An 18378-nucleotide genomic window follows, 5' to 3' on the forward strand; every position below is an offset into this window, starting at 1 on the left:
AACCGAAAAATACAAACGTTCAAAAAATGTCGGACAGATGGCGCTTCATATGATCAGAATAGCAATAATCAGCATAACATAGTAAGACAAAGCAAAGATGATGTTCTTCACAGGAAATGCTCACTATATCCACCATAATTCCTCAACAATAGCTGTAGTCGAGGAATAATGTTTTGAACAGCACCGTAAGCATGTCCGGAGTTACGGTGAGGCATTGGCGTACGATGTTGTCTTTCAGCATACCTAGAGATGTAGGTCGATCTCGATACAGTTGCGACTTGAGGTAACCCCAAAGCCAATAATCGCCCGGACTGAGGTCTGGGGACCTGGGAGGCCAAGCATGACGAAAGTGGCAGCTGAGGACACGATCATCACCAAACGACGCTCGCAAGAGATCTTTCACGCGTCTGGCAATATGGGGTGTTTTTTTCTTTGGTTCTAATAAAACCCCATGTCATTCCAAGCATGTGTGTCAATTTCTACCTCTCTATCTACATTATTCCTTGGTTTATTAAGTTTTCAAATTTATACTGACTTTTTGATCACCCGGTACTTCCTTTTTTTATTTCGCTGTTTCATATCACTACATGACGTGTAACCAGTGCGTCCTGTCACTGTTTATCAGTTATTCACTTGTTGCCCCATTTTACGTGCCCTGCTTGCGAATTTCGGAAGTATGTAATCACACTGTGCTTTTGTGTGTGCGTTTATGCGTGTGTATGTGCATCTGTGCCTGTTTATATGCTGCGACCTTCTAAGAGTTCTTTTAGAGCTGAAAACGGGGTTTCATTACAGATCACTGTGTATTCTTTCATTTTTTTTCTTTCTGCAAGGGATTTTTCTATTTGGAAACTTTATTTTGTTATAAGTTTATGTTGATGTCTATTGGCGTATTTAAAATTTTTAGGTCCATATTTTTGTCTGTTGCCTTACAATTCATGTTCATAATATGATCAGCAATTGACAAGTATACTTCTATGTATGGTATACCTAACGGTGATATTTCTACCTGTCTATTCGATAAAAATTTAGTTGTTGTGTTGACATGCAGGCTTACATACTCGCGTTGTGCTTGTCTTTGTTAGTGCTGGTCGTCATCAGACTCTTTTGTATACAGTTGTCTGTTCTGTAAACTATTTTCAGTCCTTGCTTTTTCAACGTGTAGCCAATTCTATGGGGTGCTTTGCCTTTTTAGGTGAGTGTGCGCCTCTTGTAATTTGTTGTCGCTGTTTCTTGTTCAGATGTGTTGAGTATGTTTGTGTTCTGTGTGTTTATATTATTTGTGTTTATACTTTAGTATTCATCTGTTTGTTGCTGTATGTTAGGTGCATTTTTCATTTTCGTTCTAATTACGTGGTTTGGTCTGTTATGTCTCTTTTGTGTCGACTTTCAATCCCTTTTGCGGGTTGACTATCTACAGCTCATTTCTTCAGTTGTTCCCTGTGACTGGAGTTTAATTCAGTATATGCAACATGTACTGGAAATCAGCTTGTTCCTGTGTCATGGGGTGGTTTGTGTTGTGATAACTTTGCCGGTGTTGGTTAGCTTCCTGTTTTGGAAAACTGGTGTCGTTTCTTGTGTCTGTGTATTGTAATGTCTAACGTATTTGATTTTTTGTCCTTTAATGACTATATGGTGGATGGACTGTGTATATATATCATTGTGAAATATACGGTCGGGTGTTTCACGTAGAAGATTTATCATGGTGCCTACATAACGATGTCAGTATGTTAATCTGTATTGTTTGGATTTTACTATAATTTGAAATACTTATTTCTCAATGTGATTTAAGAAGATATTGGCTGGGAGCTCATCCTGTGCGAGTAGAACTGGTTGTCAGATAAGAAGTAGTCTTCCTCCACAATTAAATGCAGAACATTTATTATCATTTCTATAAGTGGTTAGGAAGTTACATTTGTTTCTCTAAATTTTGTTTGAGGATGATGATGGTTTCTGCAGAACGGATGTTGGTGTATCTGGATGTAATATTTAAAGACGTGAGTTTAGCTGTTGTGAGTATGCTGATGTGTTTAATTGTATCAGCTTCTCCATGTTGTCTAAGTTTCTGTTGTCTTTGAATAAGAGTATTTCTGTTAATATGTGTGTGTGTCTGTAGCGAGATGATATGAAGTAGACTTGTCCATTTTACAATTGGCCTGATTGCAATTGTCTGCTTCTGAATTTTTTGAAAGCTGTTTAAATTTGGCCCCTTGGGGCTCTTCTCATTTCGCCACTTCATTTTACGTTTAGTTAATGTATATAAATTGGTTCTTAAAATTTTCCTGGCATCTTCGTGTTGCAACACTCTACTGTACTGTTGTCCTCTAGATATTTTAGAGTTTTATAGTTTACTGTATTCTTTCTGTTCCATTATGATCATATCGTTCCCCTTGTTAGCTTGTGTGAAGAAGTCACTATTGTTTCTAAGTTTATACCGTATTTCACTGCGTGTTTTTCTTCTTCACTTCGTTTCCTGACTTAATGCTATTTTCCTGTTACCTTATTACCCATTTAATTTCCTCTGCCATTACGCGGTGCAGGTCAAGATTTTATTGCATCGTTGTTTTGTTATCTACTGACTTCCTTCTATTAGACTCTACATTTTCTTATATGTAATATGCATATTCAAATTGCCTTTAGGTCTTTTTTCTTACCGATTTACTCTTCATTATGTGAAGTGAGACTGGCCAATCAGTTATGGAATGTGCGACTATTTTTGCACTGTTTCTAGCATTAGTTTGTTTGTTTCTTCCCAAATGTGTCTGTAGATTTTGTTGTTGTTTTTCCTATTTTCTTTCAGGGCATTACATTTCACACTATTCACTATGGCATTAAGTACTTCAGAGAATTTTATATAATTTCCTGTTTAAAGATGAATATCAAAACTGAGCTTCTCCTTCTTGGAATGCATTTCATTTCGGCTACATTGTGTATGATCAACCATGGGACACTTTAAAGAGTAAATTACAAAGCAGTATAGATAAGATCAAACACACACACACACAAATAGGGGGCGAGAGAGAGAGAGCATCTGTGCATATGACGTCTCTATGTCCGTTCCATTTACTGTATTACGTTTGCATATAAACCACAGCAAATTTCTCACACTTCAAAGGGAAATTATTTCATACTTTAGTAATAGCAACAAGCTTTATAGAGCTGTAGATACAGTACCTGACAAAAATGTGAAGTATACAGATGGGAAGCAAGCAACGAAATGGAACATCAAGGAATGATGATATTTTAGGGACTATAATATGGAGTCAGGTTCAAGAACAACTTGGCAATATGAGCCCATTTATCACTATGACATTGCACCCCATCTGCTACAAAGTTCTCTACTGAGTGTCGGAATCAAACTCAGAAACGTTCACAACAAGAGGCCTTGACATTTGGAAACACGCATTAGTAAACAGCATTCTATCGCCACCAGTATATGTTAGTATTGTGATGTAACTTGGTAGGTTTGCTGCAATGCTATATATGCCAACTTGATGTTATATTATTAGTAAAAAGATATTTTTAAGGGCACTGTGTCAACAGTATCGACTTGTAGTAAACCACTAACACCGCCAAGGCTCCACCTTCCTGCTACCGTCAGATTGTTAACAGCTCATGAGAAATGGACGACAAACGACAATTTGATATCACTCGGTTGTAGCAGCTTCCACTCCTTGTACTGAGTACCTAATCCGGTAATATATCTCCTGCACACGTATGCTGTGACTCCGTCAGATATGCTAGCACTGGGTCGGATGCCCCCTCTACTCTTGGTCTACTAGCATCTATTAAGACCACTGACGACATTATGTCTGCACACGGCTATAACAGGCTACTCTTTCTCCACCTGTAGTGCTGTATGAATACAGCAGAAGCGTTGTTCTCCACAATACAGTCGATTGTATGTGCGTCGGTCGTTATTTAGTACTCTTGTCACACATGTCGCGGAAGTTGCCATGAAATCACGTCCTTGTGCTATTGTCCACCACCATTGTTTGTAAATGTGCTATGTCGATACTAATTCATACACAACACGCATATTCCACCTCACAAAACTACAGTATAAATCTAGATTAACGGAATCAGTCAGTTTCGGTAGTTTCATAAAAGTATTCAAAGGTGCAGCGTAATGTTCGGTTGGAGGTGAAATCTCGCTTGTATACCGACGACTAGGATTATACTATACGATAAGACAGTTAGGACTGACTGTTCGACGTGAGTGACTGTCAGCGGTAGGGTAACAGTTACATAAGATATTAAATATCTGAAATCACAAGCCAGGAGTGTTATTGGTAAGCATGTGATAGGTTCTATAAAGTGGCCTGACACGTAACTGAGTACGGCATTACCTGCCTGGAGACCGTTAAGGAATGGATGGTGTGTTTGGTTCCGTATGGAAGACAGTTTGGATATGTCATTTATGACTTATCAGCTACACAGTTGTGGAATATTATTACGTCACTTTCGCAATTTCTGGTAATTCTGCACCGCCATTGGCGCTGCAATCACATTATTATCCGTGTATTACGACCTCGATATCTACTTCTTTGAAAATCGGCACTGACATGGTGTTACGCTACTTTGTTGAGGTACCACATTGTTGAGGTACCACACCTCCTAATATTCGCTGTTATTTTGTTTGAGTTTTGCGTATTGGGAGTCCTAACAAGGACGATGTGATTGATGGCTTGATATTAACCGCAAGTTGTAACTGAGGCACCTTCATGGACTGGTAAAATCTCTAACATTGTGTCTCGATGTGATGCACTAATGTTTTGGAGCACGATGAATTACATATCTACATCTATATAGTCGCACATTGTAGGCATCGTTTTTACACGTGCTGTGACACTGTTTAGCCTATGTAGCTACTGACTATAGTCAGACAACGTCATTACTTAGGCGTTAGGCGTATTACATTGCGTCTGCAAGCGGTACAAAACCGAAGTTTTTTGCGAATTTGTTTATATAATGATAAACATCTATTTAAATGAATTAAACAGACAATTCAGATGACGTAATTTGTAATTTGTGCTTGATAGGTGTAAGACGTCACGCAAGATATTATGGTAACTAGTTTTTTTCTGAGATACTGACAATGACATTGTCTTTCGAAATTTCACATCTCTCACTGTTACAGCTTTTGGTCACGGATTTACGAGCCGAATATATATAGCCAGCCGGAGTGGTCGAGCGGTTCTAGTGCTTGAGAAGCTTTTAAATGCTTGAATGCACTTTTAAGGTGTATTAACCTCGTAACCATCATGCTTTACCAATGTCTCGGAAATATTTTATATGAGCATGTGCTTCATTATTTACAGCCGGTTTGTCGATTTGCCTTCTAAGCTAATACGTATTTTCCTGCTGTTATTAACCTTGTGCTTCAGAACCCTTCTAAATGCTGGAATATATACTTTGAAGGTGCATTAACACAACAAGCAATGCAAAATTTTACTTTTAGCACTGTCTGGGAAATATTTTATTTGAGGGTGTGGCTCAGCAGTTAGTCTGTGTGTTTGCCTACTTAGCTAATACTTTTTCCTTTCTTCTGCTATAACTGGACTGTGTAGTCTTACGGCAGCGAGTTTTCAGGCCTACATTCAACTGCTGGAATCTATTACTGAATAATACTTCTGAATTTTCGGCACAAATGTGAACAATACTTGGACATGTGGGAGTTAACTCACGCTTTCTGCTACTTTACAGACCTTTTTTTAAAATATTGTGGGATCGAACATCGTTTTCCGTATATAAACGTCTAGTAGTAATGTAAACATAGCAATTTTTTTGCTCTGCTGCTGTATTTTTGGGATATTTTCCAAAAGTTGCAAAATCTTAGATGCGAAAAATAATTAATTTAATAGCTATTGGGGACATCTATTTTTGTGATACAGATTTTGACGTGTTATCGATGTATTCAGTGCAGACACCGGATGGTCACTGGAGAACTGGGATTTTCTATGATTTCGCGTTTCCTGGGGTTGGGGGATGGTTTTTAAAATAAAACTCATGTTCAATGAATACGAATTCCTAACATTTTATTTTCATATTTCAAGCATTTGGTTTTTAATTGTTCATAGAGTAATATCGATTTTTCAGTGCACCCATCTGCTGGTAAATGCAGCAAGTGAGATGTGAAAGTGGACTTGCATTTATGTACGTTTTTAGTGGCTGTTTCATAGTGTATGTTGTAGAAGACTCACTTCCAACAAATAGGAATTCCTATTTGGTTATTTATAGTTGATATGCCAATGCTTCAGTTTATTTATGTATTCAGAAATACACTATCTGCTCGTACGAGTATGTAACTTCACATGAGATCACCAATCCTCAAACGAATTTCTTGGTAGTCAGTCATGTAAACATAGGTTGCTTTATCGCTTTGATAAATTGTCTAGAACAAGCGGTTAGGTGTAATAAAATTTGTATTCATATTCGTGTTTATTGATCCAGCGCTCTTTTTAGTACTCTGTTTAATGTTTCACATATTTTTAAATTCTTCCCTGAAACTATGTGTGTGTTGTACAGCATTACTACTTCAAAAACTAAATTTTGGTTCTTTTGTGCTTACGTAACTGCCATTTTAACTCTTGAAATCCCTTTATCGGCTGTTACGGATGTATAAAAATACGACGACGACCATAACTGTTAAGCTAATAAATTACTCATTCATCAGATGACGGATGATAATTGCTTTCATTAATTCCAGTAGAGGGTCTAATAATACAGAAGGATGACTGCCGATTTGATACAGATGAGTAAGTGATTACACTAAACAACGTCAGCAAATAGTCAACTTAAATGTTCGGTTCAAATTTTCTTCACAGCACTAATAAAAAATAGAAAACTTTTTACGAAAAAGAAACCATATCGAATCATTTTCATGATGTCAGTTTAAAGCAATGAAAAAAATCGTTTTACTTTGTACAGCATATTATCCAAGAAGATTTGATATTAAGAGTTTTTACCGAGAATTCCCAGGCGGTAATTTATGGTCACGAGTATGACATCGTTGTCCACGAAGTACTCCGGTTTTCCGGACGTTCCAGCTCCTCCTGTGAAACATCCACCGTGGATCCAAACAATAACTGCTTTCTGTGTTCCATTCTGCGATGGCCTCTGTCGAACATAAGGAATACCACTACGTAATACGAATTTTTGTAAGAAATAGTTACGAACACTTCTTTTTTATAACACGTTTTTTCATTCTAAAATATTGTAATTATCTGATTACATCAGTGGTGTCTCTACTACCTGCCATAGTGAACACATACCCCTGGTCCGTAAACGTTGAGGTAAAGGCAGTCCTCTTCCCCGGATGTTTTTCCCTTGCTATACTGAGGGCATTTGCCTCCTATATGCAGGGCATCTCTTACGCCGGACCACGCTGATTTTCTTACTGGCGGCTGGACAAATAGAAATTTCTTCTGGAGATCTCGTAACTTATAAATAACGTAAACAACGTAAAGCTGTGGGCAAAAATATATTGAAACGCGTGAAATGTTCTCTGAGAAGGTGTTGCATTAAATATGCGTAAAATTAAACCGTTATCTTCAACAGAAAAGCAACTGACTGTCAAAGAGATGACGAACTTCCTCAGATGATAGTGATGTAGTGGTGTAATACAGTGCTGGTTTACGAGTATAGTATCTTGATAAACTAGATAAGCTCCAGTACAGTTGTTTTCGGACATGCATTGTTACCTGAAATTGTACAGAAGCTGTGTTGTTAGAAGCAGAAGAAGATTAAATGGCAATCCAGTATAAGAAATAGAAAATAAATGTTACGCTGGTATCATGAGATACAAAGCGCTTAAGGACGCACTGAATGAGACCAGAGAGAGGCAACGAACTGTAGACTTCCTTGACAGTTTTCTAATGTGGAAAAGAAGTGAGAAATGACATTATAAAAACTAAATTATATGGAAACAGATTCAACATTATGGGTTGTTGTGACCACTTCGACCCAAATTAATTTCAGGAATATTTCGCGATCGCCAGTTTTTTTTTTTTGTACTCAAAAATACACGGAAAGTAGATGTTATTCACTGAAAGACATCGGGTTTAACTTTAATTTGATTGATTACATTCTTATGCTCATTACAGAATTTTACTTTTTCTGTTCCTTCCATACAGCTTCGACAACTCATCGTCATCTACAACATGAGCACCTGTTGTTCAGGAAACTTTCTTTTGACCTAAAATGACACCTATATCGAGCAACTGTTCACACACATCCCCTGCCTGTAATACATTCAGAATATAGTGAGAAGCAACATACTAACTTCATCAGAACTATCATGTATCTTCGACAATTTTTGATGGATGCAGTAATATTGGTACAAATGGATAGAACAGTAGAACAGACGCTGCTGTAGACTTTACATTTTGTTCCGCAATGGAGCACTAGGCAAAAGAAGTACTGGATTGTTATAATTAAACTGATGGTGTTCCGAGAGTTGCAGTGTGGGATGTAGACTTCACGGGACACTGGAAAGCGGAGTGCGCTATATATCCACCGGGTAAAATATGGGCAGTAAGCAGTAAGGATATCGTGTGGGAGCAGGAAGAGAGAAGAAACGATCAAACACATGATCAATGATGGTTCAGATAGTTTTGTTAGAATATGGTGACAAGTTAAATCATGTGTTCGATATGGCGTCCCGACTCAGCAACATGCTGCATTCATAACATAGGATGGTCGACAGATATCTGATGTAATCAGGATAGTATGTCGTCTTGTGCTATTCTTCAGATCAGGAAGGGTGGTGTGGACACAGACGCGTTGTTGAAAAGCTGGAATCACGTGTTGATCAGAGAGATCCTTATAACGAATAAATGTCACTGTACACCTAACACCCTGCGAGATGGCATCGAAGAAAAACGGACCGAGCTGGAAGGAGATTGTGAAACCAAACCACCCACTCACAGGAACTGAATGCAGTGGACGTTCCTGCACAACATGTGGCTGAGTAGAACTCCACATGCGACAGTCCTGTGCATTCGCGACACCGTACGTAGTAAAATGTGTCTCGTCAACCCAAAGAATATTCACCGGCCACAAAAAACCAAGGGCCAAGTCATGGGGTCGTAGCCCATTTTGGGACAGCATTTGTTGCACATTCAAGAATCTTGCACGAATACCAGTGTAAAATGCGCCGCACAGTCTTTTGAACTGTTTACTATGGGAAAAACAATTCCCACGAACAGTTCAAGAGCTGAGTGCAAAATCTGAGGTATGTACTGCACGGTCGGCTATAGCTCCAGCAACATCATCAATAGCCGCAATGGGCATTGGCCGCTTCCCCTCTCCATGCTGCAACATCTAAGTTACCTGTTTCTTCAGGTTCCTTTAACATACTCGATAGCAGATTTACTGGCAATGGACCGCTTCGCAGCTGTTTCTGCCAGAGATATTACCTCAGGGCAGTGATATTACTGTCGCCGTTCTGGTAAATTAATTTTACCTTTCGTATGGGAAACATCAACCTTCTTAACCTTTTCCATAGACAGTGACTTCACAACAGGAATCAACACGACTCGTCTAGCGACAAACAGCAAACTGACATCATGACAGGAAACATTTCACATTATGACTGTTATCGCGTCGTATTTTGACTGGGTGGCACAAAGTAGAGCTATCTTTTTTTCAGATTTTTTGCGAGGTTACCTGTTAATGAACACACGATGTTTCAGCGTCGTACAACGTCTGCAAGAGGCACTGCAGCATTCGGATCACCGACAGTTCAGTTATAACCACTGGTACCCTCTACACAATCGGCATACACCTGCAAGAAATTCGGTAACATGATTTGAACACTATATCTACGAAGATTATTACTCTTAGCTGTTGCTGATACCTAACATTCTTCTAACAGCACAGAATTTTGTTGTTCACGACCATAACAACGTCAGTTCAATCTAATTATGTGAATGAGATTTTCCTTACATTCAATTACAGTCATAAGTTGCTTTAAAGGAAACACATACATGCACTTGCCACGGCTACTATTCACCTTATTCTATGTCTCGCTTTTAACTGTGGGCCGATAACCATTTATCATAAGATACTGCTTAGCTACAGATTTTTTTAAGTAACATGTATCGGCTGACATAATTACGTTGCGTAACCATCTTTCTTGTTGTATTTGAGCTTCTCTCACCCGATATCATATGATATTTACATACGTAGTGGTATCTACTAAATCCGAAGCGCCTACAGTATCTATTGAACAAGAAGTAAAAGAAAATTGTCAGATTACTAGACTGGGCGCAGACGGCCAAAATTTGTGGTAGTCGAATCACTTGATGAAATTTAGGAACTAATTCCTACAAGTCACACCTCTATTAAATGTAATCTAAAGGAATGTAATGTTAGCCTAGTTCGGTCAACAGCTCGGTCATGCTGCTGCTATACAGAGATAGCAGCAAAGTCCCTCAACAAAATGCTAAATGAGGTGTAATCATAACCAAATGCATTCTCAAAACTACCCACAGAAGTTCAATTCTGAATAAGACAGGATTTTAAATTCGCGGTGTCAGTTGTCCGAACATATCTCATACTCATACACTAAGCAAGAAAATATATTGAGTATCAGTCGTAAATCACTTACCTGGAAACGGAGATCGTCAATTGGCGGTTCCGCATACGGAATACCTTCAAACTTGAACATGGATCTGTTCGTGTACGTTTGTGACATCTGTCCTCTCAGGGTGCCTTCTTGTATGTCGACTGTGACATACTCTTGTGCCTTTAAGAAATGTATTGGAAATAATTAGAAGATAAACAAAAGAATTCAATGTTTACCTAAATAACTGTGTACCAAATTCAAAAGGTCTTAGGTCATACAGCAATGCGTCGGCATCAACAAGCAAAAACATACATGATAAATGACACGTATAAATTAGAAAACACTTATACAGTGGAACGTAACTAATAAACTGCTGATTCAAAATATTGTAACTGAAACAAGTATTTCTGATCTTCTCAGATACTTTTTATGAAATGCTTAAGACGACTGCCATTACTATGCGACCCACAAACCCGACTCCTGTCCCTACCGTCACCCAACTAACTTCGCTCCGAGCCTCTAACGATCTCGGCATCGATGTCGTTACTTTCTCATCTTCATTCATCAACACAGAGTTCTGCATCTATATGAAGTAAGCAGCACTTTGTGCTATACTAATGGCATGCGTTCAAATACACATTTAACATTCTAGATCTTTGACCATGAGAACGGTGAACAAAAGTTTTTTTATCTGCACCGTGTTCATGTGGAACAAAGTGAGACCTCTACTTCAGAATCTAAATAGAGTCGTATTTTTGCGTAGTATCGTAATGTGTACTTGGTAGTCACTATTGTCAATCATTCTCTGTACTCAACTACTGACAGAAATCAACTTTCCAAATGGATAAAATGGAATTCCTAAAACAAGACTCCTTTCGTTTCACCCTTCTCCAAGCTATCACTCACTTCTTTATCACTGGCTAATGTAACTCCACTGGACAGACTGTGTTGACTTGTGTCACAGGAAACAAAATATGTGTGATGTTAAGCGAAGTAATGGACTTACGAGAATGACTACAGGTACCAAAGAGAGATGTATCACGATTGCCATGTGAAGTACAATGATGAAGCCCATGTTGACCGCAAACAGATCTCCTCCTACATTAACTGCTGTTAAAAGAAGTAGGTAAATGAGACTCGGCTTTCACTAATATATTCTTTTGTCGCAGAAAATATTTTAATGCCCACCTACTTCTCCAGTCGTAATGGTAGTAATTTGTTTTATTTGTGATTACAGACTGATGAAATACTAGCCATACCGTTTAATTGCTATAATGTTTGGAGAATTGACGTCTTTACACATTCCTAATTGATCTTTAATAATTTTCAGGCACTCACCAGATAAGCTATTGCCGTAAATTATCGAATCACACAATCGTTCTCATACGACATTTGACAGTAAATTTTTATCTAATCGACTCATATAAATGTGTATGTTATCTTCTCCAAAGAGGGTGGCATTCTACAAGCGAAATAAAGAGCTATAATTACAACAATAGATTTGTTGAAACGTTTCACCTTAAGAAAAATTTAAATGTGGCAGCTGTGTTAGTTCTGTGATTTCGTACTATAATACTCCTTTCGCCCAAATTTTCACTACACGTATTACAGTAAGTAATTGATCGGACTATGAGATGGATAACTTGTATAAGGGGATGTTGTTGTTGTTGTTGTTGTTGTTGTTGTTGTAGTCTTCAGTCCAGGGACTCGTTTAAAGCAGCTCTCAATGCTACTCTATCCTGAGTAAGCTTCTTAATCTCCAAATAATTAATGCAGCCTACATCCTTCTGAATCTACTTAGTGTATTCAGCCCTTGGTCTCTCTCTATAGCCGGCCCCTGGGGCCCAGCGGTTCTAGGCGCTTCAGTCCGGAACAGCACTGCTGCTACGGTTGCAGTTTCGAATTCTGCCTCGGGCATTTATGTTTGTGATGTCCTTAGGTTAGTTATGTTTAAGCAGTTCTAAGTCTAGGGACGTGATGACCTCAGATGTTAAGTCCCATAGTGCTTATAGCCATTTGAACCATCTTTCTCTACGATTTTTTGCCTCCACGCTTCCCTCCAATACTAAATTGGTGATCTCTTGATGCCTCAGAACGTGTCCAACCAACCGCTTCCTTCCTATGGTCAAGTTGCGCCACAAATTCTTCTTCTCGGCAATTCTGTTCAGTACCTCCTCATTAGTTACGTGATCCACTCATCTAATCATCAGCATTTTTCTATTGCACCACAATTCGAAAGTCTCTATTCTCTTCTTCTCTAAACTATTTGTCATCCATGTTACACTTCCATACATTGTTACATTCCATACAAATACTTTCAGAAACGTCTTCTTGACATCGATGTTAACAAATTTCTCTTCTTCCGAAATGCTTTCCTTGCCATTGCCAGTCTACATTCTACATCCTCGCTAGTTCTAACATCATCAGTTATTTTGCTCCCCTAATAACAAAACTCATCTACTACTTCCAGTGCCTCATTTCCTTATCTAATTCCCTCAACATCACCTGATTTAATTTGATTGCATTCCATCATCCTCTTTTTGCTTTTATTGATGTTCATCTTATGTCCTCCTTTCAAGGGTATATGAGCCTCTAAAGAGGTGACTGAAATGTACACATACTGAACAATACGATACAGTGGTTAACATAGTAGGCACACATTATGCAGCAGCTAGGTTCTAACAGCGTCTGGACATTTGATATACATCATACAATCAATTTATCCTTTATTTAACAAGATACACATGATTTGCGCCCAATCCTTCCAGAGTTAAGAGTTTCTGCTTCATGTTTAACAAACATTAGTCGGTCTTGGCTTGAAACCTAATCTCCACTTTGCAGTTTTATTCCAGATACTATTTTAACAAATATGGTGAATTTGGTGTAGTTTGGTAAGTGATCAACCACGAAATTTTAGTTGTTCTTTGTTGGAATTTATCTGTCCACTTTAGCCTATGAGGCAATATGTTAATTGTATGATCCATGAGTTACTTTGCTTGATATACTGTAAAGACTTGGAATCAATCAGTTAACAGAATATTAACGTAACTGGTGTTTAAAAATGGCTGAATGGTGACAGCGTACAGATAAGTTTACAAACGAAAGGCAGTATTTCTTCTACTAATACAAATGTAAATGTAACACTTCTGCACTAAAGAAGCGATAATTTACTAACTATAAATGTATCTATGGTGTAGAAATAGTTGATCATAACGATTTTTTCAGGTTACTGTTAAATTATTTTTTGTTATTTATATCTTCAGGCATTTAATTGGTGTTTGTATCATTGTATAAGCGATGAAATATTTAGATAGCAGCAGTTTTCACCTATTTAAGAAAAAAGGAAATTTTAATGAAGACTATTAGAGGAAGTGTTCGTTTTCATTTTGTAAATATGATTGTCACAATTATTTAGAAGAAATGTTCAGCAGAAAAATTATGTAATTTTATGCTGTAGTTAAAATACCTAATGCTTTAATCAATTATCTACTAGATGATCAATGCCTTTCAGGTGCAGTTAAAAGACGCAAACGAGGAAATAGATAGGTTGAGGAGGGGGATGTACTCTAGCGAATGGCAACTGGCAATTGGTAAGAGGGCAGCTAGGAGGAGGAGAAATTCAGACAGTTGTGCTTTGTGTATATGCAATAAATCTGACTCAACTGTCAGAGTTGAGTGGAGAGGAGCCTCTTGTAGCTGTAGGTGTAGGGAACATGAAGCAGTCCTCAGCAGTTACGAAGCCTAAGCCAGCTGCAAATTCTAATGGAAAGAAGAAGGTTCCGCTGCTAGCTAGTTCGCATGGTAGAGGTGTCTCACAGTCGCAGGAAGTGTTGGCAAATCAGTACCAGGTCACCAGTATTGTGAAGTCTAGTGCTGGGTTGGCTCAGGTGACTGATAGCGTAGTGGAGCTATTTGGGAATTTTACGAAAGAGTATCAGGTAGCGATTGTGGTTGGAGCAGGGTATAGTCTTGATAGGGACAGGGATTATGATACAGGTGGTAACCTGGTAAAGATAGCTACTCAAACCGGTGGCATTAATGTGCGATTCCTGCAGGATTTTCAGCGTCATGATTGGCCTCATCTTCATGCTGCTGTTAGGCGTTTTAAAGAAGGAGATGCTGGAGGAGGCACTGATGGCATATGGCGTGGGTTACACTGTAGTGGCCCCAATTGACTCTATCAGAGGACTAGGTTTCACCAGACGTAGCCTGCACCTCAGTAGGTTTGGGAAGGGGAGGCTGGCAAAGCTTATAGGTGACAGTGCAGTGGGTGGTGGTGGTGGAATCACTCACGAAAATTTTTCTCTAGAATTGCCTTTAGAGTGGCACCTTTTTCAGATTGAAGTCAGCTGACAGGTATAACTACTTAAAGGAAGCCTCTATCACTGAAGAATCACCTTCAGAAGACGTCAGGTTTCCAAGCCGAGAAAAATTAGCATATTTCATCAAAATAAAAGTGGTATTAGAGATAAAGTTAGTGAACTGCTTATAAAAGTTGACTCTGACACTACAGATATATCGAAGCACCACTTAAATTATTTGACAATTAGAGGCTTCCTTTACCAGGATGCAGATTAGCTGACTGTTTTTCAAGGAGTTCTTTGTGGGGTGGGGGATTTGTCATATATGGAAATAGGGATATTCCTTTTGGAAAAAATCTTAAGGTTTTTAACATGGCTACAGTCAGCGACTGTCGTATAATACAAAATTTTGAAAAACACAGCCCTCAGTCGCGAACGCAAATAATCTGTGACCTAGGTTTCGATGTCACAAGGGACACCTTCTTCGGACAAAATTAAAACTAAATGTTACAGCATAAAGTACCAGAAAATACGAAAGCTGCAGTCATACCTGGCAGCGTCAGATAGTCAGAATTAAAATAAAATGCAACAGAGCTGCAAGCCACTAGGGGCTGGCATGTGTCCTCTGCTACAGTCAACACAAAACTGAAACATCATGTGACTTGTGCGCCACGACAACTTCAAGAGAACACCGCCATCTAATGGTTAATCGGTAAAACGAGCTATTTTGTAAACATCTCTCGTAACTGCAGAGAGGGAAATAAACGAACACCTGAGCGGTGTACATGAAGAAATTGGAGTAGCGGGATATAAAATACAACTAATGAATGACTGACTGTAGTACAAAAATTCCAGAATAAATGCATAAAGAAGACATACATGAAAGAATCCATTGAATGACATTACTGCTTGCTATAATAGATACGTTATAAAAACTAAATAAAGAAAATTTAATTTACATATATGAGCCGTAAAAAGTAGAAAGAAAAGATATCTCTGAATCTGCAAGAAGTAGTTGGCACATAAAAGTGTTAGATCTCGTCAAGCAGCGGCTTTATACCACTGAAATAACTTCTTCCGCGCAACTGCACCTGCTCGTTGAGAAAAAGTCCTTGATTCGAAAGAAAATGCTTAAAAATTTCCATGTCCTCCAAAATATCAAGTTACGCCCTTTTTTCAATATGCAAAATTTCCAACTTCTCAACCCCTTTAGGAGAGTGCCCTGTGATTAACAGATGATCTGCAAAAGATGAATTAGGGGCACACGAACTGTTTCTCCCCAGAAAATGTTCTTACCAGCGAATTGAAAAGGCACGTCCTGTTTGACCAACATAATAGGCACCACAAGTGTCACATGGAATCTTGTAGACACCAGAATACTGCAGAGGGCTAGCAGTTGACTTTAAATTATGGATGACATTATATCTCAAGTTGTTATTTGTAGAAAAGGCAATATTACATTTTTATTTAATCCGAAGCAACCTTTGAATCTGGTATCTACATCTACATCCATACTCCGCAAGCCACCTGACGGTGTGTGGCGGAGGGTACCCTGAGTACCTCTATCGGTTCTCCCTTCTATTCCAGTCTCGTACTGTTCGTGAAAAGGATTGTCGGTATGCTTCTGTGTGGGCTCTAATCTCTCTGATTTTATCCTCATGGTCTCTTCGCGAGGAGGGAGCAATATACTGCTTGACTCTTCGGTGAAGGTATGTTCTCGAAACTTTAACAAAAACCCGTACCGAGCTTGAGCGTCTCTCTTGCAGAGTCTTCCACTGGAGTTCATCTATCATCTCCGTAACGCTTTCGCAATTACTAAATGATCCTGTAACGAAGCGCGCTGCCCTCCGTTGGATCTTCTCTAACTCCTCTATCAACCCTACCTGGTGCGGATCCCACACTGCTGAGCAGTATTCAAGCATTGGGCGAACAAGCGTACTATAACCTACTGCCTTTGTTGTCGGATTGCATTTCCTTAGGATTCTTCCAATGAATCTCAGTCTGGCATCTGCTTTACCGACGATCAACTTTATATGATCATTCCATTTTAAATCACTCCTAATGCGTACTCCCAGATAATTTATGGAATTAACTGCTTCCAGTTGCTGACCAGCTATTTTATAGCTAAATGATAAGGGACCTATCTTTCTATGTATTCGCATCACATTACACTTGTCTACATTGAGATTCAATTGCCATTCCGTGCACCATGCGTCAATTCGCTGCAGATCCTCGTGCATTTCAGTACAATTTTCCATTGTTGCAACCTCTGCATACACCACAGCATCATCTGCAAAAAGCCTCAGTGAACTTCGGATGTCATCCGACACTGGACCTAAAAATGCAATTGAGAATAATTTGTTCTCCGATCCTTCTGGGACGCTGATGAAAGAACCAAGTGTGGTACCCTTCTTGCCAATCTTCTTTCTGAGGATAACGTCTACCAACCGAGCTTCGTAACCATTATTGACCGACATAGTTTTAATAAGATTAATCTCATTATTAAGGTCTTCTTTCGAGAGGGGAATGGAAAGTGCTCTGTGAATAGCCGGGAAAAAGAAATCATTTTTGTGAGAAGCAGGATGCGTAGAAGAAGCTGGAACGATTTGATCAGTTTGTCTCTTTACGGAAAATGTTGAAGGAAATTCTGTTTTCAATTAATGACAACTTAAGATCGGGGAAATTTAATCAACGATTTTCACTTTCGAGTTCTCAAGTGAAATTAATATTATCATGAAGATCATTAAACAGGTTGGAAATGTGGTTCAACCCATCACGAGGACCTTTATAGACTACTAATATTTCGTCAACGTATCTACAGTAGGACAAAACGCCCAGATCTGTAACTGAAAACAGCGTAAAGAATTTCACCTCTAACGAATTGATAAAATATCGGCAAGAATTCCGGCTAGCGGGTTTCCCATGGCTAGGCCGTCATTTTGTTGGAACAGTTGCCCATTGAACTGAAAGTAACTGTACTCAACTACAACGGTGGTCAAATTCATGAAATCTGCAATTTCTTCATCACAGATATCGTTTTTAAGTCTACATAGATTTTCCTCCAAGATCTTAAGGGTTTCTTGCACGGGAACATTGGTGTAATGGTTTTTTTATGTCTAACGAAAACAAACCAGTCGCCTGATCAGTCTGTATCCCCTACTTTGCGAACTACATGCAGGAGCACTATTTAAGACAGAATAGCAATGAGTGAAGACAAAAGACTGTTTCAGCCGATCATGTAATAATCTAGCAAATTCATGATATGCACTGTTCTGACCGTTCGAATTCGGACAAATGGGATGGCCAAGCTTATGTATCTTCAGTTGCGCTCTTGATTTGGGAGGTTGTGAAATCATATTAATAAGTGACTTTTTGTGAAATGGCTTAAGCAAGAAATTGGCGTTGTTAACAGCTGATCTGATTTCTTTCAGGAGGGAGGGAGTAGAATTGGCTTGCAGTTCAGAAATACCATTTTCTTCCTAAAAAGAAATGATTTTCGAAACATAT

At 38.7% G+C, this 18378-nt stretch overlaps 1 protein-coding gene across 1 annotated transcript in view; it reads right to left on the minus strand.

Annotated features, from left to right (window-relative positions):
• LOC126335789 (esterase FE4-like) overlaps nucleotides 1–11645 on the minus strand; it is a 71579-nt gene extending 59934 nt beyond the window's left edge. Inside the window, exons 1-2 of the mRNA XM_049999252.1 lie at nucleotides 11577–11645; nucleotides 6969–7119 (exon numbers count right to left, since the gene is read on the minus strand). Coding sequence (XP_049855209.1) covers nucleotides 6969–7119; nucleotides 11577–11645 — 220 coding nt within the window. The remainder of the gene's footprint in view (nucleotides 1–6968; nucleotides 7120–11576) is intronic.
• Between the last annotated feature and the right edge of the window lie 6733 nt (nucleotides 11646–18378).

Source organism: Schistocerca gregaria, chromosome 2, assembly GCF_023897955.1.
Source record: "Schistocerca gregaria isolate iqSchGreg1 chromosome 2, iqSchGreg1.2, whole genome shotgun sequence".
NCBI classification, from domain to species: domain Eukaryota; kingdom Metazoa; phylum Arthropoda; class Insecta; order Orthoptera; family Acrididae; genus Schistocerca; species Schistocerca gregaria.